The sequence below is a fragment of the Serpula lacrymans genome (genome assembly GCF_000218685.1).
Source record: "Serpula lacrymans var. lacrymans S7.9 unplaced genomic scaffold SERLAscaffold_4, whole genome shotgun sequence".
In the NCBI taxonomy this organism is placed as follows: Eukaryota; Fungi; Basidiomycota; class Agaricomycetes; order Boletales; family Serpulaceae; genus Serpula; species Serpula lacrymans.
Window position 1 is genome coordinate 1,746,239 of NW_006763293.1, and position 17,248 is coordinate 1,763,486.

Below are 17,248 nucleotides of genomic sequence, written 5' to 3' on the forward strand. Positions count from 1 at the left end.
AGTCGATAGGATGAGGTTCTGGTAAACATGAAGAACTCTGCTCTTGTCTCTATCGTCCAGAGGAAAACTTTGCAATTCCTGAGCTGTAGATATCGCCATCGGCAAATCTCCTAACCAAGTTTGTGCCTTTACTAGGAGACACATTCTCACCAGGTCCGGGGAAGAATGACGACGTAATTGTGTTTCAATGCTTTGCAGAAGAGCTGCAATCCGAGTACCCCATATATGTAGAGTGTCAAGATCAAATATCTTGTGTGGATCTGGTTCTGCAGCTGCTGCGAGTTTCTCCGCAAAACATAGCACCTGCTCTGGCTCCAGCATGGTACGTTCGGGCGAATTTAAAAGAGTGTCATAAATGCTCCACGCTTCTTCTAAATCAAAATCATCCTCCGGGGCATGCAATAGCATCATGAACTGTTGAAGAGGTGATCCTGCCTTGCTTGAGCTTGACACAGACTCGGAAGAAGCGGGTTGAGACTCTATCCGAGAAGGTTGTTGAGCTCGAGCAGGAAGAGAGGAAGCATGTCGACGCGTCGAGTGATGAGTTACACTTCGTCGATGAAGCCTTGGTCGACGAGGAATCATCTCATCCATCATGAGCAAGCAATTTCTTCCTTTGGTACAAGGATGATGATGAGACGCGTAGAAAGTGGGTACAGAAAACAAGTCTTACTTGGACACCAGATGGAATGCCTTGTGACGCAACATGAACTGAGATTATATGTTAAAGACGACTCAGCGCAACGGCTACATTCTGCATCCGGTACCTCACGACCTTTGCCTTTGGAAAGCCTCGCATGGGGAGTGAAAAAGTCATTGGAGAAGGTTGAGCGTACAGGTCGGCCCATGACACTCAGGAAAGATTTGAGATTTGGGTGACGCGGCGAAGAGGTTCGGCGCAGTAGTAAGGTGGTGAGTATGACCGAAGCCAAAGGCTCGACCATGGGGGCACTCGTACTACGAGTACCGTCAAGCCTCTGCCTACAACAATACACCAAAAGGTCAGTAAAACAGTACGAATAACATAGAGGCCAATAGTAAGAATAGATACCTGCAGTGTTAGTGAGGAATGCAAAGAATTATGAGGCTTAAAAAATAAGCCCGTGCTTGAATGAACTTTTGGGACAGCTCAACCCTTTTCTTGGACGTATTGACCTGTGTTTGGTTCTTGTGGCTTTCAGCCTTGCTGTGTCTGCTACTGCATAACCGCGACATTGACCTCTAATAGTCACTGCTCAGAACTGTCAGTATAGTTCTACGCTCTTGACACACCAGAAGCTAAAACCAGTGTAGAGTTTACTCTTAATATGTAAAGACACGATGCTTACGCTCTCAGATCAGTGGCGAACCCTGTATGTGCCACTATGTGGGCCTTTCCAGATAAACCTCGGACCTATCACTTCTCCTGTGTCGTTTTTCATCTTCTATAAACAACTAGCTTTCGCTTCTTGATATTTCTTAGATGAGCATGAGGTGTGTGATATGATGGCATGGCTGGTGGATCTGGATTGATACTAGCGAAATATGGTGTATGAAGAAGCTCGTTACCCCTCTTTCGCTGCCAAGCGGCTCACTTGGACTGCTTTAACTTGCTCCATCCGGGCGATACTGACATGTTCTATGAAGAACGAGCACCATCCTTCTATCTTATGCTGCGAGACACTGACCTTGGTCACTGCTCAGTCTTAATTGCATTTGTGAGGCTTTATCTGCATATCAAATAATGCGTCATGTCTGGGGTAACCTGGGGTCTGGCTTTTCTTCTATATCGCGCTTCAGGTTCAGGCTCAGGAAGGATACATTTCGAATGTCCCGTGGTCAGGGTGTCATTCCCAACTGATTGTTCTGATTATTGATAACGCCCATAGCGAAGACCGACTCTGCCGACCGATCGCAAGACGCCGACTCGAGGTCTTTTGATGTTTCCATCATCCATGTGACTCATTTTATCCCAGACCTGTGGCATTGGGGACTGTGTACATACAATTGTCGCTTGTATTTAGTACTTCTCAGTGTGTATCTTTGTCTCTTATTTCCCAAAATCACGTTCTGATCTCTTCCTCCTTATCAGGAAACACATCTTCGTCCAATCAGCCGGAACAAAACACCAAAACACCAAGACATATTTGGGCAGATCTCCCAAAAGATGGCAGATGACACATTCGAGCGTCCAGCTCACGAAACCATCGTTGTCCCGGCGGTTGGTCAGGAAGGCCACAAAGAACTCCAGGCGCAGTGCATTGGCGTCCGAATAGAAGTTTTTGTGCATGAACAAGGATTTCCGCTTGACGTGGAAGTTGACGAGTACGTTACGCTTATCCGATTTCATCTTTATATCGTTATCTCTTTTTTCATTAATTGATGTCAACGCAGGCATGATCCGACGGCCACCCACATCTTGCTTCGCCTCAAACCTTCTCTTACACCTATAGGAACAATACGAGCAATCAAAGTAGCAGGAGCGCGTTACTACAAACTTTCCCGATTGGCAGTGTTGAAAGATTATCGCCGCTATCGTTTTGGTCGCGATCTTGTGCTAGCATTGCATGAGTGGGTAAGAGAAGACGCAAAGGAATTAGGGGAAGCTAAAATGGCGCAAGTGGTCTGCCATTCACAGTTACCCGTCAAGTCATTTTACGCAAAGTAAGCCAACGCCGTTCATGAATGTCACACACTGTCTAACTCCTATTCTGCATCAAGGTATGGTTATCTACCAGAGGTGAATCGTTTATCCGTACTGCGGATTCATTCTTCTCTAACTGATGGATTCTCCCTATCAGGGCGAAGAATTCGATGAAGATGGTGCTCCTCATCAGAAGATGGTCGCTCGATTATCTCTACAAGAATAGGGATTCGCGTGTATTTTATCCCTCAAGCGGGATTCAGTGTGAATGTATAGTAGACTAGTAGAGAACACTCTAGCAATACAGCAAACATATAACAAGATCATCATATACAAGTCCGGTGTCGTGATAGTGTCGTAATAAACCTAAGAAACCTAAACTGGACGGGTAAACTAAACGTCTGCAACTCCTCGAAAAAAAAGTAAATCGAGAATGATCAACTCCAATGTATGATATATGAAACAAGAAATGGTATATACGGGGTTTAGTACCGGGTATAACGATCGACTCCATCGTCTGTGGCGACGCCTTCACTCTCACTCTCCGAACTGAAGGATTCCGTCTTGATAGGACGCAAGGCTCGGAATGGGCTTTCTCCTGGACTTCCAGGCAATATACTGAAATTGATGCTCGTCCCAAAACCTGTGGTGCCTTCCTCGTACATCCTCCTAGCAGCTTCGTAATCAAGCTTCTCTTGTTCCGCTTGTGCAAGGAAAGGCTGCATGAGAGAGAAAAAAGTTTAGGAACCAATAACCAAGTCAACAATAAACAACTTACTTTCCGCTCATCATCTGTCATAGAGCGCCATTTAGCAGCCGCTAATACACTTTGCTTCGTAGTTTCCTGTTCTTCCCCGAATACCTCCCTTACTAGGGCAGGTTCCGAACGAATGCGCTGCAGAAACATGAAGTACGCGCTCAGCGGCTTCTTCGGAGCATTAGGATCCTTGATATTGCTTTTGCGTGACTTCCCAGCCTTGCGCTGCGCAGTCCGGAACGCGTTCTCGCGTTTGATGTCTTCCGGTGTCAGGGTCCTCATGTAGGCCGCATGTTCTCGTTCCCGCGCTTCCTTCAGCGCCAGAGAACGTCTCTTGTATGGCTAGAACACAATAGATGAGTAGCTGCGCCTTAACACGAGGGATGAACAGCAATGTACCTCCTTCTCCTCCGTACTAAGGCTCGCGTATTCCTGGCCCGCTTCCTTGGCAGCCTGCGCCACATTCAACTTTCTTGTGTTGGTGGCTTGGTGCCTTTGAATCCAATCCGTAAAGTACAGTTGCCAAGCAGAGGGCGCAAGCTTGGGCGGCTTTAGGGTAGACTTCAGTGGAGCTAAAGAAATAAGGTAAGCAAACGAAGATACCGAGTGCGGTGCTTTGCGGAGGAAAGGGAACTTACGAGTGTCGCTGGCTTTCTCAACAAGCTGAGGCTCCTCGGTGGGCAACCTCTTCCTGCGCCGGACAGTGGCATCACGATCATCGCTGACGCTGACAGAGTCGGCTCGGCGACTATAGTTCCTGCTCAGCGTCGGGCTATTCATTTGCATTGGCGACGGAGCACTCGAGGATTGGAACAATTGTCCCAGAGAGCTGGCGTCCCTTCTCATCGGGAAGCGCTGCCGTTTCGTAGGGTAAGGGTTCTCTGATAGGGGCTGATGGAGCGCCGGAGGCCGTGAAGACGACGTGGTGCGAGGATAATTGGACTCGTTCCATAGCTGTGAAGCCCACGCAGGAGGCTGAAGCGATGTATCACCCGGCGATATCGACATGAGTGGCTGCCCTGGTGAGCTCAGATAATCATCGGACGCATCTGTAGGAGATAAAGAACGTGGAAGCGGATGCAGCGCCGCAAAGTCCGACGGCGAAAAAGAGGCATTCTGTGGGAAAGGATGGAGGTCGACGTAGGGAAGGAAAGCAGGGGGAGAGTGCTGATCGGAAATGGCACCTCGAATAGGTATAGGTGAAGAAGAAGATTCGGGGGCGGGTAGCAATGGCTCGTTCAGCCAGCTCGATAGATACTTGTTGTCGTCGAAATCAGGCAGTGTAGATTGAACATCCCCCATTCCTGCAAAGGACCCAGAATCAAAAAATGTATTGCTTGGGGACGACGCGTCCGTTACAGAGAAGTCAAATTGGTCTCGAGGAGACAATGGAGGTACGGACAAAGTGGGGGACATGTTATTATGAGGAGAGTAGTCCTGCAGAGAATCCCATGACAACGGCATCGATGGGCTGTACAAGTGACCCTCGTCAAATTCGAGAGGACCGAATATCATCTGGTCGCCATCGGTCGGAGAGTAATTGAAGCAGGAGTTGTCGTCGAAGTTCATGAGGGGGGTCGCGTCTTTCATCGCGGAATCGTAGGGGAACATGTTGTGGGATGAGGAGTCTGAACGCGATGAGCGGCGGTAGAAGGTGTTGGTAGGCATTGCGAAAGAGGGAGGGACGTGCGAGAGAAAAGAGGAAGGGACGAAAGAAGGTCCTTTAATAGTAGACGGAGCCGCGGTACGATGACACAGCGCGAGTCTGCCAGCGGCATCCAAACAGTTGTACCATCGGGGAAGCACCAATCTGAGAGGGGCTCGGCTTGATATCATCGGGCGGCCCTCGAAAGGATTTCCAAACTGGTATGTGACAGGCTACTGACTCGAGAAATGAATCAGCGGCTCGAATCTGGTAAAGCTGAGTTAGCCCGAGCCCCTACAAACGGTGATGGCTTCTTGAGCTAAAAGAGGAGAGGATAAAGACAGGCCAATAATAGTATCCCCTTACCGTCCAGGGAATTCCTCGAAGTATAAGATTCAGGTGGTACCCCGATACGCATAGTTTGCACGACTGGATTTGGACAGTGACGCCAATCCCTGGAGATCACAAGCGGTGTGATATCTAGCGAATCTATAGCAAGCTGTCCATCAGCTGGACAAGCCACGCGAATGGAAATATCACACCAGCAAACCTGTGCAGTGGCCAGGACAGCACTGGATAATAAAAATCAGAAAAGTCAGCAGAAAATAATAGAAAATACGTGCGTGACCTGGCGTACATGCAAAGATAGAAGGAGACAAGCGCGCCCGGCCCTAAAGTGCCATAAGCGGCAGAAAGGGCCCGCCACACAGGTCGCTATTGTACATCGCCACCCGCCACCCGGGGCTAGTATCCGTCAGGACTCGGCGGAGCCAGATCACACTCATTCCAGCACTCATTGGGGGTCCGTAAGGGCTGTGTCTCCCTGCTCACTTCTACAATGGAAGAATCCGTCTCTGTTAAGATGATCCTGGCATCCATTAAGTCTGTATAGAGGGAAAGTTCTACCAATCATAGCACGACAATCGATTCTGCCGACCGATAGCGCGCATTGTTGTACACACTTTTGCCGGGCTTGCGAATCGGCGATAAAAAGAATTTGACAAGTTAAAGGACACCGGAGGAACATCGAGAAATCACATCAATCACTTCTTCTGGCCATCAGACAGGGGTTAGGTGCACTTACCTCCCATCCCTTGACGTCTTTCATAATCTCCTTTTCTCGCTCCACTGCTGCTACCTCGCGACGATACGCGTCACGGTCTCCCTCCGCTAGCAGCAGCGGGACCAGATGGATACGGGACCAAACTTTCTCTCGCTGAAGCTCCCTGTGGATCCAACATGCCATATCAGTTAAGCTACCCATTTCTGGCACGGCCCGAAAGAGGACTCGGTCACTGATAAGAGCTGCGGCCGGATCCACTAAAGAAGGCCACGTTTCACGTTGAGCGCACCATGAGACGGCACGTTTAACATCCTGCTGACCCAGAATACCTCTTTGTCGGAAATTTCTAAAAGACGCGAACATACCTTTTCTCCAGATTTCCCTTTCCAACTCTATAGAAGCCATACGCACACACGGCTGTCACGGCGCCGAGAATAACAAGACCGCTCGGACCGCGGAAGGGCAGATTGCGCTTATACTTTACGGCCTCGAAGCCCCCAGGAGGGGGCATATCCCTGACAGCGAAAAAAAAAAAAAAAATGCGAAAATGACAGAAAAACAAGTCAAAATGACACGCACTGTCTGTACTGCAGAGACACTGTAGGGTTCGCAGAACGAAGCATGTCACGATGCTGCTGTAATAGAAGACATAATGTCAACTTACTAGCTGGGTGTTATGACGGGGACGACAGCCAAGAAAGATATGGCGTTCGTTGAGCACTGGAAGGTGTTGTGCAGCCTCGATGTTGCTTGCAGAGGCCAGCAGCGAGCTGGACACCCTGCCCTAAAGTGACGATGCACGTGACATGCACGGGAGGATCCGAGATATTACCTAATATAGTACTGCGCCATAGTTCCGTCGACCGCATTGAGAAAGAAAAGAATAAGTGGATATCGTGGTGTAAAGGCTGTAAAAAAAAGTGATTGTGGATGGTGTGATATTGAAATCAAAATATTTGAAGGATGTGTGGCACGTTGTGTGCCTATCTGAGATTGTTGGAAGGGCCTTACCCAACATGTGCTAGCACTGGAGCTACGCGTGAATCAAATGACCAGCCAGGTTTGAACTGGTTGGGTGTATATTCCCATGGAGTATTTATTGGTGCGGGAATGGGTGGTCAGTGCGCAGACGGCGTGCTCGCTGTGTGCTGGATGAAGGCAGCGACGTAATTAAGTGGCCGCGGCGTCGAAGGCTTTGATTGGAAGGGGACTCAACGCCCAACCAAACATTGGTAAAAAGCAATGTAATAAATATACCCGGATGCGAACTCGGCGTCTCAGCCTTCTTTGACACTCTCAAGCGCCGCCATCATGTCTCGCCAGCCATCCCCAGGCCCTTCCCAGCCACATCCCCTCCCCGCCCAAATGCTCCTCCTCGCTGCATCCACCCCCGCAACCCGCCAGAAATCAAAGTCCTACGCGACGGGCATCGCTGCAGGCGCAGAAGACGAAAAGTACCAGGCAAAGTACAAGGAACTTAAAAGAAAAGTAAAAGAAATAGAACTCGTGAGTCGTCGCTCCCACCACCAGAAAAAAATCTGTATCAGACACTCATGCTCGCTCTCAGGACAATGACAAGCTGCAGTTCAAGGTTTTGCAGTCGAAAAGAGCGATACAGCGCATGAAGGTCGAGCGAGCGTCAGTATTGCAACTCTTCTTATCTAAACCCATATTCAACTCGTCAATCTCTATCAACAGTGTTCTCTATGAACGTCTCTCCGTCGTACCACCCTCTCCAACCTTCCATGATCGTCAAGCTCTTCCGCCTTTGCACCCTGGCTCTAGAGGCTCTCCCCATTCTCACCCCGCTGGCATCCCTGGATATCACCAACACCGCGACCACCAGCCAGATCACGATGATCATGCTCTCCTTGAATATGTGCGCACCCATCCCAACGTCCGCGTCGTCTCAGGTCCGGATGGCCGCCCTGTCCCAGTATCAGGCATCCCCATTGGACCCGGCGTAGCTCCCTCCCATTCCACGTCAGCGTCTCATGCCTCAAAACGCGCTTCTGCCACAGGCCATGATTCCTCTCGCCAGCTCCCACCCCTCTCCCAGGTCACTCCTATCCAACATTTGGAACCGCCGAGGATACATGGCCACTCGCAGTCCCACAGTCCCAGGCTAAACTCTCACGGAAACCACTCCCGTTCACGATCCCAGTCCCACTCTCGAGGACATCAAGGTCCGCCCCAGGGATACCATCCAGGGCAGCCGCAGCAGTACTCTCCCGAGTTACTGCCTCCTGTGCAGCATGTTCTTCAAAGTCCTCCCATTCCTGTTGAGAGAGAGCGCTCAAGGCGTCACGAAATGCACGATCGCGGCAGCATGCACGGACATGGCGACTCTCATAGCCATGGTGGAAGATACCAAGTGCCTCATGCTCACCCGTCCACTCCATCATCACAGTTGGCGTCACCCACAATTACCCGAAGTTCCGCCCGCCTTCACAATCACCAGCGCGTAGGTCCCGGTGCAAACATCAATCACCACGAACTGGATCGCGAGCGTGAAATGGAAAGGGAGCGTGATTGGGATCGTGACCGCGGACGCGAGCATGAATTGGTACGGGATAGGGAACATTCCCATTCGGCAAGGTTAAGCTCGCCTCAGGGGGGCCACCGATCCCGTCAGCCCCAAGAGAGAGGTGATTATCGCGAACAAGCTCCACCGTCGTACCGAGAAACCAGGGACAGGGCTCGAGATGAACAATCTTATCAGCGAGAACCTGTAGCTTATACCAGTGCTTCGCGTTCTGGTACTCCGGGCTCAGGCTCCGGCTCGGGTTCAGGCAGTGGTGGCAATGGTGCCGCCGAGGGCCCGTCACGGCCGGACTCTCGTTCCCAGTACTACGACCGGGAAAGGCAGAGACCCTATGCACCGCGCACAGTTAATCAGCAGCAAGCGCCGAGTGAAGACCTGGATTTTGTGCATGAAGATGGTCGATCTCATTCCCGTGACTCTCGTGATCGTGGCAGTGGTCCTTTTGTGCCGCCGGAACAGCATCGCCCTCCTATAGAAGTATCGAGAAAGCGGTCTCGTAACGATATGGAGGTGGATGAGGAGGATGACGTCGATGCTTCTCCCGTGGGAGGTAGCTCAGGGGGAGGAGGGGGAGGAAACACAAAGTTCCCAGGTGGGCACCTTTCGGACGATAGGGGAGGAAAGAGGATGCACCATGACGCACATTCTGCTACTCCTTCCCATGTGTCGGATGCCCAAGAAGAGCCCGAAGGGGAACACTCGGATGCTTAGAGTATAAATTTGTCTATCTGGGTGACAGGACGGCGACTAGATTCCTATTTTGATATTCTTGAGTTCTGGTACTTCTGATGGTCCATTGTGCGTTTGTAAATGTTGTTACATAGTTCGGTATACGCCTAATGAGAGTGAGCAATTCTTGGTTTAATGTGTGAACATCATTGTTCTTCCAATTGCATTGTCCTAACTCTAGTCGGAATTGTGCGCTATTAATTCACCAATCATGTGCAGTCAAAGGTCTCCGAGGAGAGGCTTGAAACGGATCAAGGTATAGCTAATTCCGTTTGGGTCCATCTCGCAGTTCTCCTTATTGGGGGAGCTTCGAAAGGATGAATGACAGATAGCACATGTATTAATCGCAGTAAGTAACAGAGTCCCAACGGAAAAAAACTACCTAACCAAGCCCACAAAACGAAACAGATGTGGCTGAGCCAATCATGCATTAATCATGCTTAACCCTGTCTTTACGATTCGTCAGCTCACAATGAGTAAGAGGGGGCGTCGCTCTCTGATCCGAGTCCGAGAGCCAGGCCAAAGTGGATCGCTCAGCAGATATCGGGTAGTCTGTGGAAATTGCCTCCGCAGTCGGATGAACGCCATCCCATATGGTTTCTTGATCAGCCCAATAGGCGTCCAAATCACAGGGATCATCGAACAAGTACTCCTGACGCACAGCAACTCGACTGCGATAGACTGCGTCTTCTGTTTCACTTTTAGGCCTACGTGTGAGATCAATGGGCCGGTGATCTAATACGATGTCCATGATAGTGGGCCTATATCCGAATATCTCTGACTCGAGGTCGGCAAATTGACGTGCCTCCAATAATATTCGCTGTGCGTCTGACATGGGAAAAGAGGGATTGACATCCTGGAGAACAATGGTGCGATCGAGCATCGCCGCGGTATCCAGGTCAGGAGAGAGGGGCCGCCCATGAAGACTGCGAGTAGGGGTCCACGTCTTCCTCGTACGTGAACACGTCTGTTTGGAAGCACTGTCGGCCGAATCGGCGGGTTGCACTTGCGGTCTGCATTCCCTGTTCCACAATTACACCAAAAGTGAAAGATCAATAGAATTCGCAGTGCTTCTTGGAAAATGACTCAACTTGTTGGGCATAGCTAGCACGTGTTTCTTTGTAGGAGAAGCAAATACACCAGCTGTTACAGGATTCAAAATGTTACAGATGTCCATTGAATGGTTGCGCTGCGGCGGTGAACAGGCTTCTATCTATCAAAGATGGAGGGCGCGTTCCATGATCCCTTTCCATCTTCCATTTCCATATACCCTCCCGAGTCAGTTTGAGTCCGCACGGCGGTCCAGTGCGGTAGTGACCGTGACAATGGGGCATTTATAGGACTGGCAGTCTGAAAGAAAACACACAAGGCGGGCGGACTGCGGTGCTGACAATCGTGTTGCGGTGATATGTTGACACGCTGCCAATTGGGCGCAATTTGAAGCGGAGGCTTTCCATCCTTACTGGTAACACGCACAACTCACAAAGGTCTTAAGAAATGGAAGCGGCTCCTAGCAAAGTTTGGAAATGCGTAACGCGTGGAACGGCCACAAAGCACAATGGAACTTGAAAGTACTGTAAACATCCGTCATTGAGTTTTGTGCAGTGTCAAAACAGAGTGATGGTACTTTACGGATTACCCGGAAAATGTCCATCTTGATACAACACCCGTGTGTGTATTATGGAAGTCGCCCTCACTGTAGAATTGGCCTGCAAATGGTTGTGTTCGATGACCAGTCAAGAGCCGAGTTAAACGGGCTACGCCGCTATGGAGGCGACCACTGGCACTGGTTCCTGCACATGCATGTGTTGACGGGGTCCAAATTGCTGTCAAACGTGCAACCGTGACAGTGGCCCTTTGGCCCTCGATACGATGCCTCAAAGTAGCCTCAAGCCTTATCCAGCTCGTAATGAAAACGTGTGCTACATGCTGCCGTTAAAGAAAGCTGGAGTAAAGTGTGGTGAGTGGCACAGCTCGAGGAAGAACTAATCTTCAGAAATCGAACTCAGGCTTTCAAGCCCCTGAAGGAAGCACACTATAATAATGTGTACTTCTTGCATGCTAAATATTATTCATTTTCAAAATACGAAATGTTTTAATCATGACGGAGATTATAACGGTGTTCATGTCGTGCAGGTTAAAGGAGCGGTCCTGCAGCTTTTGCTCGCACTGAGCTGAAAACAGAGTAACTTCTACCGTATATACATGAATTAATGTGCCATGACTTTTGCCCCTCACCCTTATTCGCCCACATGTAGATCACCGGTACACATGGTCCGCTGGAAACAGAGATTTAATGTATGGGTTGCATTGATTTGAAACACCAGCTTACCATGCAAATTAGCTGCAATTTCAGCCTCAGCTCTGTCACCGTTAGCAAGAAGTTTAGCCTTGTTGTACAAGAGCTCTTCGCGCGTTTCTGTTGAGAACTCTTGGTTTTGGGCTAAAAGGTTTCATGTCTGTGAGAACTTGAGATAGGGAGGGCCGGAGAAAAGCACGCACTTTCCACGATAGCATCGACCGGGCAGGCCTCTTGGCAGAAACCGCAGTAAATGCACTTTGTCATGTCGATATCTAAAGGAGGACCATTCAATCGCTTATGAATCAACAGAACGTTGCAACTGACCGTATTTAGTGGTTCTCCTGGATCCATCCACCCGAGCTTCACTTTCGATAGTGATGGCTTGCGCAGGACAGATAGCTTCACACAACTTACATGCTATGGCGCCAAGTCAGCGGGACAGGAGAAAAGAAATGTATGGCAAACAAATTCTCACCAATACAACGCTCTTCGCCATTGGGATAGCGCCGTAAAGCATGTTCGCCACGGAAACGAGGGGACAGAGGGCCCTTCTCGTACGGGTACATGATAGTGTAAGGTTCTCTGAAGAAATTCTCAAGAACAATCCACATTCCTACAGATATAAGTTCATATGCGCATTTCCAGTGCAACGAAGAACATATCTACCTCGGATAATTTCGGTGAAGAAGAACAGGTGGACGGCTTTGTCGATAGCGCTGGCGCCATCTTTGTAAGGATCAATGTCCTTTCCTGGTTCGTCTGCAGCTGTCAGACTCCCTGCGCCCAGCGGTGGAGATTTAATGGACGATGGGCCTTCGAGCCTTCCTGGACGTTCCAAGGGTTCTGCATGGGAGCAGCGGGTCGAAGAAATGTTGCGGTAAGCAACGACGGAAGGACGCAGTGCTGTCGAGCGCAACGCTGTAAGTAATCTGGGGGACAACCCGAGGGCCAGCCGTGGACGAGCGAAAGACATGACGGTCAGAGTCGGCGTTGACAAAACAGTGGAGAAATCGGGAGAGAGCCGTGACATGCGGGTTACTGAGTCACGACGTGACGTATTCTGACCAATCACACCACGGCATTCTCAAATTCACTCCACCAGTAAACCTCGATATACGAACGGTGATTAAACGAAGCATGTCGACCTCAAAGGCAAAGACAAAAGTACAGCCTCTTTCAGATCAGGGTATGTGCCAAAATGTAGACGGCGGTCGTGTTTTCACTTGGGCTGACTAGCCAGAGATCCAAACAAACTACTCGCGCATGCAAAGTGACCTCCAGACTCTAGCGGGCAAAGTAGGAGAGCTCGAACAGGAGGCAGAAGAACATGGGTAGGTATTTCTCGCCTTTGATCTACATTACATGCTTAGATATTTTCTTCACACAGGTTGGTGCTGTCGACACTGAACGAGGCACTTGCTGAAGATCCAGATCGGAAATGTTTCCGCCTCATCGGAGGTGTGCTTGTTGAGCGTACAGTGAAGGATGTCGTGCCTGCGCTACAAACTAACCGCGATGGGGTATGTTATGTGACAGTGCCTAGTGGATTGATCGCTGACGTTTTCTCCAGATCAGAAAAGTTATCTCAAATCTATCCGAACAATACAAAGCAAAGGAGCAGGACTTTGAAACGTTCAAACAAGATTACAACATTCGACCCATCCAAAAAGCATAACAAAGATCGCCTTATCATGGCTACTCACCTTGTCTGTATCCCATACCTTGTAATAGTGAGTCCTGTCCTCCTGGCGATGTTTATCCCCGCAGCCTCTAACTGTTTGTCTTGTAGCGCTATTTGTACGGTTATAGAGATATAGCTCCTTGCTCACTTGCGATTCTTTGTAAACCCCTAGCGTGCGTTTCCTCAGGTTCATCGCCCCCTTCGGTATGCTCGCCTGCGTGATCATGCATCTTCATAAAGGGTTCAAAGCGCCAGGTAACAAAGTAGTGTATCAACAGCATGCGTAGGCTGTCTGAACTTAGCACTTTTAAAATATATACATACATTTGCACCTTGTCTAAAACTTTTCCAAGTCTGCCCTCTAGGAACAACTTCAAGCCACGCGAAACTTGAGTCAACGTAATCACCACCACGGCCAGGCCTTTGACAGTTCTGTTATGATCGTGCCCGTCATCAGGCACTGGCAACTCCCATTTATCTTTCCCAAGTTCACTTATAGAATCCAACTTCCAAATAACCATATCCTCAATCATATTTGATACTTTCTACGAATCAAGTGCACTGTTTGCTGATGAACTGCTCGATTCCGTCAACCGCCGCAATGCGCTGTGCTCTTCGCTGTTTTCGTATGGGTAAAAACTGTTTCACCCGGGAGATATCTTGTCCCAAGGCACCATGTACCGCGTGCTTTTCTGGGAAGCTATCAAATTCCCATCGCCGTAGATGCTGTCCTATTAGGATACAAAACGGGCACAAGCTTTTGGCCGCAAGGCGATCTGCACTTATTCCTGTCATTTGGTTTCCTCGAGTTTTCCATCAGGTTTCAAGGCTTCAGTCCGTGCAGCTTCTGCTCGCATATCTTTCGTTCTTTTGTACTACATTCATTTGTCTATACTCTCAAGATGTTCTGGTTTCTCTTGGTTTCTGCTGTGTTGGGCCTCCTTTCGACGACGAATGCTGCATCGGCCTACGATATCGATACCGACTCGACTCTACTGTATCTGTACGCTCATAACGTTTACCGAGCCGGGTACAACGCGTCGCAGCTAACCTGGTCGACTGATTTGGCTTCCAAGGCGCAACAATGGGCTAGCAGTTGTCAGTTCAAGCATATTAATAGCGAACTGGGACCTTACGGTGAAAACATCGCAGCTGGCACTGGATTTTTCTCTATCATCAACGCGATGGAGATGTTCACTCAGGACCAGTGTATGTCTCTAGCGTATCATTTTATCGCTTTATCAATAACCTCGTTTATGGTAGCCTCCTTTAATCCACTGAGCCCATCGTTTTCTGATTTCACGCAAGTTGTATGGCAGTCTACTACGCAGCTTGGTTGTGCGATGGCCCAATGTGGAGACATATTTCCTTCATCGTACGGCAATGCTTTGCTACACGTCTGCCTGTATAATCCCCCGGGTAATATAATTGGAGAACTACAGTGAGTTAATTGTATAAAAGTGTGGTCCATAGACTAAACAGCTTTCCCCTTTCCAGGTCGAATGTCATATTTTAAATTGGCGCTATATTATGATTTTACACATTTTGGGCATTGTAAGTATCTTCAACTTGCGCTTTTTGTGGTTAATCTTCCCATACTCACGTAGTCTAGCTTGTTTCTTCGCACTTTCTGTTTGGGTTTACACTGTTTTCTTGAAGTATACAAGGTTATTGGGCGCGGTGGATCTGACTAAGTCACTGGGCTTTGCTCTGGGAGCATTGTATTATTTTGACACCGTTGTCTTCATGCTGTTATTTCCTTTCTTGTTGAAATGCACGTCTGGTTACGACTATATTTGATCTGGTTATTTTCTGCATGCTAAAGGATACGTCTTCAGAACGATCCCTTCCATCATTGATTTGCAGAGAGATACGGGTGACATGCAATATTAATCGCACGTACCGGTGTTAACGCAGATCACTGGTAAGTTCATCCTTCTTTGCCCAAATCAGAAAATGCGTAGTTTGGTAGTATTATCTCATTCAATTTCCCTCCACTGCGCCTGTACTTTTCAACAAGGACGTATGGTGTTACCTCACAAATGCATAAGTCGAGAAAACAAAAGGTTATACTGATATCCATTTTAGGAAATTGCCTATGGTGGGAGGTTTGCTTACCGAGCCCCATTGACTCGGACAGGCTTGACTCCGTCCAGTGAACATGGAAAAGAAAAGTCGCACCCTTGCTTTCACCATGACCACGACCTTTGAGTCTTTACCTGTCGAGCTCATTGCTGAAATCCTGAGTGAACTGGACCTTGCATCTCTCATCGAGGTCTCCTATCTTTCTCGCAGGTTGCGTTTCATTGCATCAGACTCATCTCTCAACCCATGGAGGCGCCCTATAATTCGAAATCTCTACAATCTCGATTATGAGAACTGCCTGAAGCACCTGAGCGTCCGCACCATCGTTCCTCGACAGAACTGGATCGAAGTCTTGAGTCTCGCTACACCGAGCTTTTTGCTTTTCGATGCGACACTGCCAAATCTACGAGCAGTTGAATGGGAGGAATGTTTTCGCAGAAGGTTCTTGCCTGGCTGGACGAAGTGGAAGAAGGATAGTTCTTGGAGGGAAGCTTTCCTTAAGTGAGCTCTGAATGAGTTAACCCATGCGATAGTGTCTTATTCGCGTACTCAGAGTACTTCATCGAGTTTGGCATCGAAGTCATACATCTTGTACCACAGATGAATCATGGACGAAGTTAGTTGCTATAATTGTTGTGCTGCAGGCTTACTAAGTCTGGTACCTAGGTATGTTGTTCTCAATAGAAACGGGTCTGCGAATGAACTTGAAGGATCGTCGCGAAGCTTCAATCCCCTCGTGATTTTTAACGAAATGAAGTGCGTTTTCAAGCTAACCATATAAGTACCGAGTTGATGGATCGAACCATATGACATTTGTAGGCTTCAGAGTAACCTGGCCCACCTTGAAACTAGAGTGAGGGTATGTCGCAGACTCACTCACTAATGCTTAAAATCCTTAAAGCTAAACTCTAATCTTTAGCTGGTCGTCGAATTTCCAGATGTACGCATCATCGCCCTTGGCGTTCTTAATCGACCGAAGACGCAATTCACGGTCAATGCAAACGCTCGGGCTTTTCTGCACCCTCCTGGCATTGAAGCGGTCGACAACATTCTCACAGGTAGCAGCGATGGGAATGACTCTGTAGAATCCGACAATAACACTCAACCTCCTAATACGTTACCTGACAGGTTATATTTTCCTGGTTGGTCGTATTTTCCTGATTCGAGTCTCGATATTAATATCCTGTGAAGTTAATCAGACATCTCAAGCAGGCTATGACCGACTTACATATCCGTTACCGTCGCATTCTTACCGTGATTATCCGTTCTACACACCCGGCGGAAGCGATAAAAGGTGGATGGGCTCTGGTGCTTTGGAAGAAGAAGGCATGCAGTGGGTTGGTGGTCTCATGTCAGCTTTCGAGCCACATGGTATTTTCCTGTCCAGTGGACTGATTATGAGATGTTTTCAGGTTAACTACACAGATTATTGGATCTCATACTAGGGAGACCATAGCGGATGGGCCTCCTCTCCAAGAAATGGATATAGTGACCGGTGCTGGTCGAAATCAATATGCCTCATTCTCCTGGCAAGATCTTCTGGTGATTGCACCGTGGATGCAGGAGAGAGTGTCCAAGATTATCTATGGTCCTGGCCTCGGGAACTAGGCACAGATCTTGCTTATATCTTCCCATATAATCTTCTATGCATATATTAACACACATTGTTAACGGCACTTCCCTTCAGTCTAACCTCGCAGTTATAATACGATACCTTTAACAAGCTATCTGTTCCTACCGTCAACGTGTCAACGATGTCAACTCTAAAGTCTGTCCTGTGGACCACTGCGGTATTTGTTTCCCACGATCCATGCACGC

The 17,248-nt window shown here is 48.7% G+C and overlaps 11 protein-coding genes across 11 annotated transcripts; 8 read left to right on the plus strand and 3 right to left on the minus strand.

The window, feature by feature from the left end:
* Positions 1–1,213: 1,213 nt before the first annotated feature.
* On the plus strand, positions 1,214–1,811 carry SERLADRAFT_461459 (uncharacterized protein; the record flags this gene model as incomplete). The annotated part of the gene is made up of 3 exons (XM_007315672.1): positions 1,214–1,289; positions 1,342–1,697; positions 1,780–1,811. The coding sequence occupies one exon, from the start codon at positions 1,525–1,527 to the stop codon at positions 1,687–1,689; it is 165 nt and encodes a 54-aa protein (XP_007315734.1).
* Positions 1,812–1,844: 33 nt separating this feature from the next.
* On the plus strand, positions 1,845–2,442 carry SERLADRAFT_382918 (uncharacterized protein; the record flags this gene model as incomplete). The annotated part of the gene is made up of 3 exons (XM_007315673.1): positions 1,845–2,012; positions 2,072–2,350; positions 2,407–2,442. A coding segment is annotated over one exon (162 nt), but the record flags the coding sequence as incomplete, so codon positions are not given.
* Positions 2,443–2,778: 336 nt separating this feature from the next.
* Positions 2,779–4,675, minus strand: SERLADRAFT_461466 (uncharacterized protein; the record flags this gene model as incomplete). The annotated part of the gene is made up of 4 exons (XM_007315674.1): positions 2,779–3,342; positions 3,402–3,722; positions 3,780–3,952; positions 4,019–4,675. 4 exons carry the CDS (start codon positions 4,386–4,388, stop codon positions 3,109–3,111), a joined length of 1,098 nt encoding a protein of 365 aa, XP_007315736.1.
* A 349-nt stretch (positions 4,676–5,024) lies between these two features.
* On the plus strand, positions 5,025–5,210 carry SERLADRAFT_382924 (uncharacterized protein; the record flags this gene model as incomplete). The annotated part of the gene is made up of 1 exon (XM_007315675.1): positions 5,025–5,210. A coding segment is annotated over one exon (186 nt), but the record flags the coding sequence as incomplete, so codon positions are not given.
* A 644-nt stretch (positions 5,211–5,854) lies between these two features.
* GRIM-19 lies at positions 5,855–6,940 on the minus strand (the record flags this gene model as incomplete). The annotated part of the gene is made up of 4 exons (XM_007315676.1): positions 5,855–5,997; positions 6,110–6,251; positions 6,454–6,603; positions 6,668–6,940. The coding sequence occupies 4 exons, from the start codon at positions 6,709–6,711 to the stop codon at positions 5,935–5,937; spliced, it is 399 nt and encodes a 132-aa protein (XP_007315738.1).
* A 513-nt stretch (positions 6,941–7,453) lies between these two features.
* Positions 7,454–8,570, plus strand: SERLADRAFT_360302 (uncharacterized protein; the record flags this gene model as incomplete). Its single annotated transcript, XM_007315677.1, has 2 exons — positions 7,454–7,594; positions 7,656–8,570. Coding segments are annotated over 2 exons (1,056 nt in total), but the record flags the coding sequence as incomplete, so codon positions are not given.
* A 338-nt stretch (positions 8,571–8,908) lies between these two features.
* On the plus strand, positions 8,909–9,496 carry SERLADRAFT_461473 (uncharacterized protein; the record flags this gene model as incomplete). The annotated part of the gene is made up of 1 exon (XM_007315678.1): positions 8,909–9,496. The coding sequence occupies one exon, from the start codon at positions 9,138–9,140 to the stop codon at positions 9,342–9,344; it is 207 nt and encodes a 68-aa protein (XP_007315740.1).
* A 1,721-nt stretch (positions 9,497–11,217) lies between these two features.
* On the minus strand, positions 11,218–12,687 carry NdufS8 (NdufS8, NADH ubiquinone oxidoreductase 23 kd subunit; the record flags this gene model as incomplete). Its single annotated transcript, XM_007315679.1, is given in 7 exon segments — positions 11,218–11,440; positions 11,457–11,641; positions 11,695–11,805; positions 11,865–11,936; positions 11,989–12,081; positions 12,140–12,277; positions 12,331–12,687. The coding sequence occupies 6 exon segments, from the start codon at positions 12,635–12,637 to the stop codon at positions 11,622–11,624; spliced, it is 741 nt and encodes a 246-aa protein (XP_007315741.1).
* Positions 12,688–12,761: 74 nt separating this feature from the next.
* SERLADRAFT_461478 (uncharacterized protein) lies at positions 12,762–13,688 on the plus strand (the record flags this gene model as incomplete). Its single annotated transcript, XM_007315680.1, has 5 exons — positions 12,762–12,850; positions 12,905–12,995; positions 13,052–13,184; positions 13,235–13,394; positions 13,454–13,688. The coding sequence occupies 4 exons, from the start codon at positions 12,802–12,804 to the stop codon at positions 13,337–13,339; spliced, it is 378 nt and encodes a 125-aa protein (XP_007315742.1).
* Positions 13,689–14,107: 419 nt separating this feature from the next.
* SERLADRAFT_461481 (uncharacterized protein) lies at positions 14,108–15,352 on the plus strand (the record flags this gene model as incomplete). Its single annotated transcript, XM_007315681.1, has 5 exons — positions 14,108–14,554; positions 14,609–14,786; positions 14,843–14,899; positions 14,958–15,128; positions 15,184–15,352. 3 exons carry the CDS (start codon positions 14,248–14,250, stop codon positions 14,859–14,861), a joined length of 504 nt encoding a protein of 167 aa, XP_007315743.1.
* Positions 15,353–15,539: 187 nt separating this feature from the next.
* On the plus strand, positions 15,540–17,038 carry SERLADRAFT_367218 (uncharacterized protein; the record flags this gene model as incomplete). The annotated part of the gene is made up of 7 exons (XM_007315682.1): positions 15,540–15,931; positions 15,984–16,046; positions 16,097–16,186; positions 16,250–16,289; positions 16,350–16,469; positions 16,630–16,781; positions 16,843–17,038. The coding sequence occupies 7 exons, from the start codon at positions 15,540–15,542 to the stop codon at positions 17,036–17,038; spliced, it is 1,053 nt and encodes a 350-aa protein (XP_007315744.1).
* Positions 17,039–17,248: the final 210 nt, after the last annotated feature.